General features: G+C 40.9%; 1 protein-coding gene across 3 annotated transcripts in view; it reads right to left on the reverse strand.

Moving 5' to 3' along the window:
• Positions 1–12,038, reverse strand: part of SRGAP1 (SLIT-ROBO Rho GTPase activating protein 1) — a 279,336-nt gene that overhangs the window by 40,296 nt on the left and 227,002 nt on the right. Inside the window, exons 11-15 of one of the 3 annotated variants that reach the window (XM_047740988.1) lie at positions 11,411–11,438; positions 6,458–6,491; positions 3,240–3,300; positions 2,863–2,940; positions 480–614 (exon numbers count right to left, since the gene is read on the reverse strand). In XM_047740988.1, coding sequence (XP_047596944.1) covers positions 480–614; positions 2,863–2,940; positions 3,240–3,300; positions 6,458–6,491; positions 11,411–11,438 — 336 coding nt within the window. Of the gene's footprint in view, positions 1–479; positions 615–2,862; positions 2,941–3,239; positions 3,301–6,457; positions 6,492–7,006; positions 7,110–11,410; positions 11,439–12,038 lie in introns of all 3 variants that reach the window. The other 2 variants (XM_047740987.1, XR_007129383.1) reach the window with 2 other exon arrangements.

Consider the following 12,038-nt stretch of genomic DNA (forward strand, 5'->3'; position numbering starts at 1 on the left):
GTGACAGATAATTACCACCTGCTTCCCTGCACTGTACTAATGATCATGGATCTCATTTTACCTTAGCTCTGGAAGGGACTGACAGTCAAAGATGGGAAAATTACTACACTCCTAAGATTGGTGGAGAAAACCAAGGACTAAAAGACAAACAGAAGTTACGTTCCATGCTTGCAACTTCTTGTTCCCCCTAAGCTGGTTGGCACCTGCCTTTCTGCTTTATTCCAGCCACTAAGTGGGAAACTCTTGGGCTCTAAGGAGCTGCTGACGTTTAGGAGCAAAGCCCACTCAGCAGAGGGCGAGGCCACAGCTGGGAGGATGACTCATGTTGGATCCAGAAAGAAAACAAATGGTCTGGAAGATTTGGTGGTAATGGGGTAATAGTTAGGGGGAGGATATGTGGTGAGGACTCCCTGCCTTTTCCAGGAAATTGGTTAGTGAGACAATTCTGGTGCGAAAAGACTTAAAAAAAATCCACTTACTGATACAAGAAATCAGATCATTAAATCTTTCCTTAGGAAAGAGGGGGTTTTCCAGCCCACGGAAATAGAGCTTCAGAACGCCAGCCACTGAGTTAATATCATGGTTACTCTGGTCATCAGCTAAAGGGTTTTCACCTACAAAAAAAGAAAAAATTAGTTACATGCACAGTGCTTTTTTTTTTTTCTGAACAAAAATATGTTTCTGTACTCACACGTTTCTATATATACATGTATCTTTTAATTACACTTTATGAAAGATTATATAGTACTAAAATTAAAAATAATTGGTTTAGATATCCCAACCCATGATTAACCTAAAAATAGTTGGCTAAAATAAAGCTTTAAAAAATCTTAATGCTACCAAATAATCCCTTACGAGTTACCCAAATCTTAAAATAAAGTATTGTGGGACATCATAAAAATCTAATCTTAGCTCGACATGAATTCAAATAGGACATTCTCTGTTTTTTATCCTACTGGGAAGAAGATACCATATAGACACAATATCAGACATAGTATAGGATGCACCTAATTGTGAATGCCTACAATTAAATAAATGTTTCCTGAAGTGGCCTGGTGGCGTTCATGGCGCATTGGAAAGCTGCATTCGGCAGTGGGAGATTTGGAAATCAGACAGAGGGATCTGAAAACGTACCCTTAATAGTACCAAGGGACTTGTATAAAAAATAAAAACTTAAAAAATATATCACAAATATGAAATTATGTTAATCTTTATGGCAAGCAGTTTTAAGATGTACATAATTTTTTTTTTTTAAAGATTTTATTTTTATTTATTTGACAGACAGAGATCACAAGTAGGCAGAGAGGCAGGCAGAGAGAGAGAGGAGGAAGCAGGCTCCCTGCCGAGCAGAGAGCCCGATGTGGGGCTCGATCCCAGGACCCTGGGATCATGACCTGAGCCGAAGGCAGAGGCTTTAACCCACTGAGCCACCCAGGCGCCCAAGATGTACATAATTGACATGGCTATTCCATGCCCCTGAGAATTAAACTGAGATAAAATCCTTGAGAAATTCAACACAATATGCAGCCTTAAATCAAACTCTATTTTTTATTCACAGGTCTGTTCTAAAGTTCAACAAAAACTGTATATTTGGGGCGCCTGGGTGGCTCAGTGGGTTAAGCCGCTGCCTTCGGCTCAGGTCATGATCCCAGGTCCTGGGTTCGAGCCCCACATCGGGCTTTCTGCTCGGCAGGGCGCCTGCTTCCTCCTCTCTCTCTGCCTGCCTCTCTGCCTACTTGTGATTTCTCTCTGTCAAATAGATAAATAAAATCTTTAAAAAAACAAAAAACAAAAAAAAAAACCTGTATATTTTAACTTTTTTTTTTTTGCCTCTTGGGCAGGAAACTGATGCTTTATACATTTCAACTTATGCTGAATATGGTTCCTGTAAGAGACTTGGATCACTTTGCTGCTGAGAGGGGAGGCTGCTCTGCTCTACACATCCTATCAGTCAGAGAACTTGGAACAGGAAAAACAATCTGGATCCAAGTTTACCTCTTCCACCAAGCTTTGAAACATTCAAGGGCTCCCTGCCAAGGGAAAAGGGACAGAGAGAGAGAGAAGGTTGCCCTGTCTCCATGCCATGATGCCCCTCACTCTGTGACCAAGCAGAGGAAGGAAGGTACAGATGTATCCCGAAGTAGACATGATAGAAATCATTATAATTGAGGCACATTAATAAATAAGAGCCATCCCTACGGAGTTACCCATTTTCACTGATGATACCTAATCCTCACCCTGATCCTGGAATTCTGCAGGTAATGAAACCGAGGCAAATAGGAGACGATTAACTTGGCCGAAATCAAATGATTAGTCACTGGAAGAGTGATTTGATTCTGGCTCTGCCTAACACTACAGTGTATGGTTTTGCTAATTATAAGGTGCAAAGTAAGAGTTCAGTATGATTTATTTGACAGCCAATGATCAACAAGAGTACGCTACCCGCTAAGGTCCAAGGGAAGGAGTCTGGGGATGGTAATAAGAGGAAGGAGAGCATTTCCGACATGCAGTAGGGATGAGTCACCTCTATCACCTGCTAGGTAGGCTCAGGGCTATCCTGCCGCTCTTCTAGAACCTTCTCATGGGTTCTCAGGCCACCTTTCACACACATGCTGAGAATGATCAATGCCCATCCTAAACCAGGATACCAAGCTCCTACGCTGTTTTATACTTGATAACAAGGTCTTATGATTTTGGCTTCATTTCTCAGCTATGCTAAATAGATTCTTAAATCAACATCTAAAATGAAGTGAATGCAAAGATAAAGATTTTGAGGATCTACAGAACGAGTATGCCACTTCACTCGAGAGCAGCTGACGGCTTTTTAACATGGCTTGTGTGTGGGTAGAGACATACAATTACCTCTCTCAAATGAATTTTTAATATCATTGACCTCCACCTGGGAACCAGACACTCTGAAAATCCCCTGATGCTGAAGACCTAAAAAGAACAGAAGAGGAAGAGGATGAAAAACCCCATCACAACCGTTAGGTCTCTCTTTCCCCAATAATCAAATGTTAAATGAAAAGACATATCTACTATACTCCTAGTGATTATTACTTTTTAAATAAGAATTTCAGGGGCACCTGGCTGGCTCAGTTGGTGGAACATGTGACTCTTGATCTCAGGGTTGTGTGTTCAAGCCCCATGTTGGGTGGAGAGATTTCTTAAATAAATAAATCTTAAAAAAAAAACAAAACCCAAAAAACAAAATAAGAATTCCATAGTTTATGGCTTACCATAGAGGTTGATGAACCGAATACAGCTTTCCACAATGAGAGGGATAATCTGTCCTGAGTCCTGGATAAAGAGATGGAAACCAGTTAACTACAGAGAGGCATAAATCACACATTAAAATAAAGTTCACAGTTTAGCCTTAATTCAAGAGGGCTTTTTTACTCTTTTAGAGGATCATTTTCAACTCCCCCCTCGAAAATCTTCCACTAAGGCCAAAAATAAAATCACATTTAACCTAAGGTGTATCTCGTTCTGGAGCAAACCACATTCAATACATTTATTGCAATCCTGTTTCAGTGTCCTCTGTTGTGCCTCGAGATGTCAAAGCGAATTCATCTCTTTTACTTATATGGAGGCTCATGTATCAAAGTGAATACATGAATCGCTCCTCTTTTTAAGGGTTATTTATATAAGTAATTACTCTAATGAACCTAAAGAGAACTCTGTGTATTCTAACCACGGCATCTTAGGACTGACTGGCCGTACCGGTCACTACACACAGCCTTTCAGACATGCTGGGACCCTCTTGGTGACATCCCGAGAGTACACAGCCGGGATGACAACATGCTTCCAGATGCATGACAGGAGGAATGTCTTCTAGATGATCATAATGTGTTACATATTTGTTTGGTTTGCATCAGAACTTACTCATCCTTATAGATTTTTCATCGTTATTTTTACATGTTTTAAGGATTATGAAAAAATGGCCCAAATGCACGTCCCATTAGACCCAGTTTTCTGAGGAAGGGGCAGTTTTGTGGGCCCTTTCCCTATATCTTGTAATAGAGTCAGTGCACTCTGCTGAACAAGTGTGAATTCTGGAAATGTTTTAAAACATGTGTAGGATGATAGATGAGATGGAGGAGCTGCCGGGGTCACAGTTAATTATGCACCAGTGCCATGCACTCCAAGTGGTTAAAGACAGGTACCGACTGTGGAGTTCATGCTCATATACCTTCAAAGACTCTGCTCTTTCAGGAATTAGAGCTTTACAGGAAACGTGGAGGTTCAGAATGATTAGCAAACATCGGTTACTAACGCATGAGGAATTTTATTCTGAACTGCACGAAGAATTGGGATGTCTTAATATATGAAAACAATTCAGAATCTACTAACTTTTCCAAATAAGCAACAGGGGAAGGATTGGGGATAATGCAGCGGAGCCATTTAAACTCTTAACTATTCCTAGGATGGCTCATATAGTTCTTGAGGAAGAGTTTTAGTTTAGGTTTTAAGACCATCTAATCAGTGTGTGAACCAGTTAGTGCTTCAATCACTTCTGGAGATTGTATCAAGTTTCTCTAATTAGTTTTTTTTGTTTTAGGGATGTACACTTTATTAATTTCTTAGAGAAGGCCCTTAAGAATAAAAATTCTTTAGTGTGGACTAGTTGGCTCAAAAATAGCGATGTAATTACACCAACACTTACTGTGAGGGGATACTTCTTTAAAATACAAGTGTGTTTTAGGGGAGGTAATCTTTATATGACCATTTCACTTAACACTGTAATCTAAAAGAGCAACAAATATTTAAATGTAAGTGATAAAAGGAGAATATTAGTTTGCACCTCTGATGAACTTAGTATTAAAACAAAAAGAAAGAATAAAATATTATTAAAAGAAAAATGTTTGCACTAAGAAAGTTCTAAGTAAAAATGCCTTAAGTTTTCATATTTAAAAAACATTTTCGTCTTTACATTTCCTCAAGATAATCACTAATCTTTTGCTTAATGTCAGTATTTTATTTGGATACAATGAATTCTATGGTCAAAAAGTAATAAGTGTGTGTGTGTTTTAATTTGATTTCATGGATGCCAGATGCTTTGGTAGAAAATAGTTTACAAGAAGTGAAACAATGGGCTGTGCTCCACCCACCATTCAAACAAACAAACAAGAATAATAATTAAAAAAAAAAAAAAATCCCTCTGTGCCTCAGTTTCCCCCTGGGAAAAAGGAAAAATGGTTTGTTCTTGCTTTCTCACAGTGATATTGTGGGGACCTCGAGTGATGGAGCACTTTCCAGAAGGGCAGAGATCTCTGTCTCCACTGTTTTACTGCTATGACCGAAGATTCTTTAATATGCCATCTGGGACCTGGAAGAGCTCACCTAAGTGCATTTCCCAAGATAACTGGTTTACTCCTTCTTTAGTCCCTAAATTTGGTTTCCATTAACTGTTCTTAATGAAAAATCTTTTAAAAATATAATATGAGCTGTCCTGTTATCTTCAGCAGTCATTCTTGTACTGTGTTATCAAATAGAACGGAATCGTACCCTTGTTTCTTTGAGCTTTTCTCTATGTTTTCTCTGCCAGACGATCAGCTGCATATCTCGGTGCTTTCATCTAATCTTTATTTTCCCTTCTCTCCAGCTAATTTGCCCCTGCTTATAAGCCTTGGGTTGGGAAGCTAGCTAATCAAGTCTGACAATAATTTTATATTAAATTAGAGCCAAGAAGGCTCTTTGGAGGCTGATAGCAGTGGGTTTGTGATGGCAATTTAGGTTGTCCAGTGGCTTTTCACTTAATACCAAGGTTAGGGCTCGTTTTCAAGGCTGCCAGAGGTCCTCAGTCTCTCTCTGTGTGTGTATGCACGTACGTGTGTATGTGTCTGTCCATGTGAATATGACACACACACACACACACACACACACACACACACACACACACCTTTTAACCATTAGTGCCCATATTCGATAGAAGATCTGTCTTTAAAGAAACTAAGACATCCATAACATATTATTAAAGGAATCACGAATGATGAGGTTTTCTACATAAATTTAGTCTTCAGGAACACTGGAATCCATGACATAAAATGTTAGGCACGAAAGAGAAAGAAAGCTCTTCTCTTTTTTGTGCAATTTATCTGAGGGTCTGTAATCCAGTATTAATGCACATTTGGCATTTAACACTGACTTCCCTTAACGAAAGCCCTTGACTCAAATTTGGTACAACTGTCAAACATGTAATGTAAAAACTGTTTATCTGCTTTTGCTAGAAGAGGCAACTCCTCTTAAATCAGTGTTCGAATTTTTGTACCTCTTTTCTATAGCAGATAGGTAGGAATCCATAAATAGTAAAGCTTATTTTTCAACCTGATTTCCAACTGCAAACATTTTTCTTTCAAAGACCTTAAAAATCCAATTAAAGCCAAGCATGATTATGATTTGAAAATGATATCAAGAGCAAAAGAGGCTGTGGCCTCGCCTCCCTGCAGCACTATACCTGATGTCTCGCGTGTGAGTTCCTTCGTCCTCGGCTAGAAGCATTATCAGAGGTACAGGGTGAAAAAGAAGACAGAGTAAACACAGCAGAGATCCAAGATACAGACCGCAGGGTCTTACCATTTCTCCAATATAATGAATTCCTCAAGTCACGGGAAATCTAAACTCTAGCCGTGCTTCAGAGATCCCCTAACAATGTACTTTAAAAATAGATTCTGTGCCATCTAATTTGCACGAGTAAAAATAAAATATTTTATCAGGTAAGCTCTTTTCCTTTTTGCCCAAATTATGGCTTTTTTTTTTTTTTTTAAGAAAGAAAGAGGGCTTACTTTTTTGCCAACATAATACCCACATGTATTTCCTCCTCTGAAGGCACTCAAACCAAATATTCTTTCCTCTCTGACTTCAGGAAATATTATATTGATTTTCTGGGAAAGCAAAGAGCCCCAGGACAGACTTGGACATAATGACCTGCCTCCTTTTACGAGAGGCTGAGACCATTATAGGAAGAAGCGTGGAGATCAGCCACCCAGATGGCTGGTGCCAGTACCTTGACGAATGTTTCCAAATCCCCATTAAACAACTTAGCATTATACTGTGAGCAGGGTCTGGACTTCCTGTGTTTCTGGGGCTTAGGGGGAACATTTGGAGGCCTAAGGGAAGGGAATATAATTACTGAGCATGGCAGAAATCAAACAATGAATGAGATACCCATAGGTCACAGCAAAATCACAAAACAGGATTTCTTGAGTGCCCCCTCCACCCACCCCCCAACATGGGGGAAAAGAGTCCTTCCCCTTTCCCATTTATTTACTTTTACTTATGTCATCAAAAATGATACAAACTATTCCTCAGATGACCCTTTTCTTGTACACTGCATATGACATTTGTTTGCTAGTTTGTTTAAAAATGGAATTGTGAGCTATCTGGCCCAGTGTTATAAACTTGACCGGCTTATGAGTCACACGGAAGACACAATGAGTCATAAAAATCTGGGCTCTCGATAAATCCCAATATAAGAAATTAAATGTAATATTTTTAGTTACAACATAATTCGTCAATGCAAGTAACGTCACATCTGTTCAATAGTCCTCAGATATTAATGGGGTTTTAGTTTATGCAAAAGTAAGTATTAATGGGGTCACAAGTGAAAAATGAGTTTGGTTCCAATGCTTTCTCGGGGAGGAGGTAGATACAGGCTCATATGAATGATTATTTCTTTATAACGAACTATCTCATCGCTTCAATATTTGTAGAGCATTAGCACACGTCCTCTATTCTGCTCTGGACTCTCCATCTCCAGTCTGTTTGCTCTGGTGGCTGCGCCAGTCTCTCTAACACACACACAACCAGTGTCCCACGTGCTCCCCTTAGACCCTGTAGTTTCTTGCTCTGTCGTCGAGAGCCGGGGCCTCTTCTGTCCTCTTCCTTTAGAGCAAAGACGCCACAAGTACCTGACTCAGCTTCTGCAACTGTACTGAATGGGACACAGGGAGGGAGAGTGCCAGGACTGCTCTCCAGACATTCCAATTTTAACTCCTTCTTCATGGGAAGGATTACAGGAGGGCGTGCGTCACACTTGGAAATTGGGTAAGCCCTTCGTTATGCTGCAAACTGTCTAGAAAGAATTACCTTTTCAGTTCACTGACATTCAGAAAGGCCAGGTTAGAAACAAAATCCCAAGGACATGAGGAAGCCTGATTAGATTCATAAGAGATTACAATAATCTGGAGCTATCAAGAGAGGTAGGGGAGCAAACCTGACAGGCTTCCACAGTCGGATTCTAGGACTCAGCTTGTAGGTGGGCTCCTAGGATTAACGGGGTGTACAGTGAGCAGCACCCAAAGTCCCACATGCTTGAGAGGTTAAGAGGAGTTTTTTCAAGAGTCCAGAGGTGAATATGGAAACTTCCACTAGGCAGTATGCCATGGCCTGCTGAAATTTATGAAACCTCTTTTATATACTGATTCTGGGATATTCACAGAGGAAAGGATCTGGTGGGCATAAAAACCAGAACAACTACCTACCAAGGAGTTTAACCTTATGTGCTTGATTTCATCCAATTTTTCATTACTTTGTAAGTATTTTTAAAAGATTTTAAAAAATAATTAATTTGGGGCGCCTGGGTGGCTCAGTGGGTTAAGCCGCTGCCTTCGGCTTGGGTCATGATCTTGGGGTCCTGGGATCGAGCCCCACATCGGGCTCTCTGCTCGGCGGGGAGCCTGCTTCCCCCTCTCTCTCTGCCTGCCTCTCTGCCTACTTGTGATCTCTCTGTCAAATAAATAAATAAAAATCTAAAAAAAAAAGTTAATTTGATTTAGGGGGTGGAGGGGAGGGCCAGAGGGAGAGGGTAGAAAGAGAGCCTTGAGCAGACTCTACACTCGGCACAGAACCCAACTCTGGGCTCGATCTCGCCACCTTGAGATCACGACCTGAGCCGAAACCAAGCATCAGTGCCCAACCAAATGCACTCCCAGGTGCCCCTCATTATTTTACAAGTGTTTTAAAATGTAGACTTTATTTTTATTCAGGTATGGTGAGGCCAACAGGTCAGAAGCAAAGGCCACTGAAAGGACAGTTTACTACTCACACTGCCCAAGGGGAGGGGGCAGGCTACTCTGTGGGGGAGGGGTACATGGGAAAGCACCAGGGTCAATTGGGAGGCAGAGGGAGTAGAGGCAGTGCTGTGGTCTCCATGGGAAGGAAGGGGCAAGGGAGGGTAAGCAGGTTTAGGACTGGCTCGGTCAAACAAGTTTGGTGGGCTTTGGGGAATAGGGGGTGTCTGGTACTTGGCTTTGTGGTGATCAGGGAAGGGGGAGAGTGACCTTGAATGTGAAAGCCCGAAAAAGGATGGTAAAGGATGCAGCTGACAGTATAGGTCTGGACTGGTGGGTCTGCACACAAAAGGCATACTTGTGAGCATGACCTTTACTACTTCTTGGAGGGAGTGGAAGTCTCTCCAAGGTCAGAAGGGCCCCAAGATAGCAAAGCATCTGACAGAAAAACCAGAAAACACGGTTATTACAAGGTCCAGCAGAGCTGCACACTTGGTGATGTCTGGAGCCACTGACGAAGCTAAGGGGATAAGAACAAAGCCTCATTTCGTGTGGTCACCAATTTGTGGGACAAGCAAATCTTGTAGCTGGAGCCAAAGCCCCCTAAGTAGAGCTAGATCATTGTTCCCACACGACCGAGAGAAGCAGCGTAGCTCCTGGTGGGGGCAAATGAGGACATGTCTTTTAAGTTGTCTACCAGAGGCCTGCAAGTTGCCTCTCCTGATGATTCTAAAGTATGAGGCAAATGCAATGCGACAAGACAACCATATTGAGAAAAACCTGACAGGAAAACAAAGTGCCCGGGGGCTTATCAAAGTCCTTTTGGAGGCAGAGGTCGAAAGCCATCAGGCCCCCGATGGCTCTGGCTTTACTAGGCACACATCTGGTGTACAGAATCAGGGCTGTGCCACCCAACACTTGAATGGTATGATGCGCGCTGGTTTGCTGGCTACCACACAGCCTGCCCATGTGGATGAGAGAAAGTCCGAGTCAGGTTGATGTGTGTGTATCTAGTCTGTTGGGCAGTGTCGGTTCTCACTGCAAATTCACATATTTGCATTTCCTTTTAAAAGGAAACTTTTTTTCTTGAAGTGCTTTATGTTCATTATAATATAGAGACAAAAGTAAAGCAGTTGACAGCCCAAAGAGATGATATATATGAAAAAAGCTCCATCAACTACATCTTACTATGCAGAAGTAACACTCCTCTTTGTCACTGACGCAGGGAAGAAAGAAACCTCGGTGTTTTCCATGAGGTTTAGGCAAGTCAGTAGCTAAATCTTTCTAGTTGGTTCACCAAGAAGAGAGGCTTCCTTTTGAATAAACTGCCCAGTACAGACAATACAGAGCTTTGAAAGTCAACTTGCCAATTACCGCAACACACACACACACACACACACACACACACACACACACACGCACCCACAGACACCCCCGCCCACAGTGTTCTAAATGCCTCTCACCTCAAAGAGAGCTCAACTTCAAGAGTGCAAAGTCTAGCTGTGTCAATTACAATAATTTCTGGCTCTCACACAAAGGCTGGCACAGAAAAATAAAAGTTGCAAACTTTCCCCAACCCAAATCAGAATCTGCTCCCTAAAAGGCTTTTCTTTCTCAGCAGTGGCTTCAAAATCCCTTTACAAATGAAAAAAAGGGGGTGGGGAAGAAAGAAAAAGTGCAATATGGTTGTACTATTAAAACTTAAATCTTTAGGGGCGCCTGGGTGGCTGAGTGGGTTGGGCCTCTGCCTTTGGCTTGGGTCATGATCCCGGGGTCCTGGGATCGAGACCCAAGTCGGGCTCTCTGCTTGGCAAAGAGCGTCCTCCTGCCCTCCACCCCTGCCTGCCTCTCTGCCTACTTGTGATCTCTCTCTATCAAATAAATAAATAAATCTTAAAAACAAAAAACAAACTTAAATCTTTAAAATGAACCAAAAAGGGGTAAGCAGCTAAAATCCCAAGTATTTGGTACAGTTCTAAGTTTTATATGACATAAGGAAAAGTAGGAGCAGAAAATAACTGATCATGCTTTCTATTTGCTAACACAGTAGATGTGCACATAACGTTGCTTGTTAAATTAAATGATCAAATCAGACTATTTCTAGATACTGAAAGTGTTTTGGATTAGATAAACCAAGCCCATTCGATTTAGGTCTTTCTGAAGCAGTCTATCATTATAGAGCTTTACAATCACACTGGGAAACCCTCAGATCTGCTGGAGCAAATCTGGTTTTGTGAGAACTCCAAAGATTTCACTTTACTATGGTCTGTTGAGTCAAAACGATCTTCCATGTTCATTAACAAAATTAGTTCATTCTTGCAGCACTGAATGGTTGTTTGTTGTTAAGGGGAAAGAAAAAAAAGGATGAGAAATAGAGTTATGATAAAATATTTTCCTACCTTGTAGTCATATACTCAGCTCTATGACCTGCAGGGAAAAAAAAAAAAAAGTAAATGGGATGGAATCAGTGGAATGCACTTGGTAACCTGTCCCTTACTTTAAGATGCTGAGTTTGTAATAACTTACACATTTTATGGTGGAAAGCATGAGGATAGCATATCACGAGAGACAAATAATTTGAAGTAAACATTTCATAAAACCTATACTTAAAATTTAATAAATCCTATAGATTGGAGAAAAATGTTTCACTTGGCAATTTGAGGCAGGGATATTTATTTGTTACTCAGGAAACGTGAAACAGCTACTTGATCTTAACTGTAAGGTTAACAAAGAAATACAGATAAAACACATCCAAGGTTTGAATGTTAGTTGTTTCCTCTGTCTTGACTGATACTTGGGTTAGAAGGTGGTCAAATTAGGGTGGGAAAACTCAATTTCCTTTATATTAAGTTGGTGTTCTTTCTATAATATCTAGTCAGGTGAGAAGTTGCATTTTATAATCAGAAATGACACTAAATTATGCTACATTCTACAACCTGTAAGCTAATAGCCTTTCAAAGTTCCCTGCCACCTAAAACAAGAGTTTCTTATATATTCAGGCTTCTTGGCTTGTTTTAGACACCAGCT

This window comes from Lutra lutra, chromosome 8 (genome assembly GCF_902655055.1).
Source record: "Lutra lutra chromosome 8, mLutLut1.2, whole genome shotgun sequence".
In the NCBI taxonomy this organism is placed as follows: domain Eukaryota; kingdom Metazoa; phylum Chordata; class Mammalia; order Carnivora; family Mustelidae; genus Lutra; species Lutra lutra.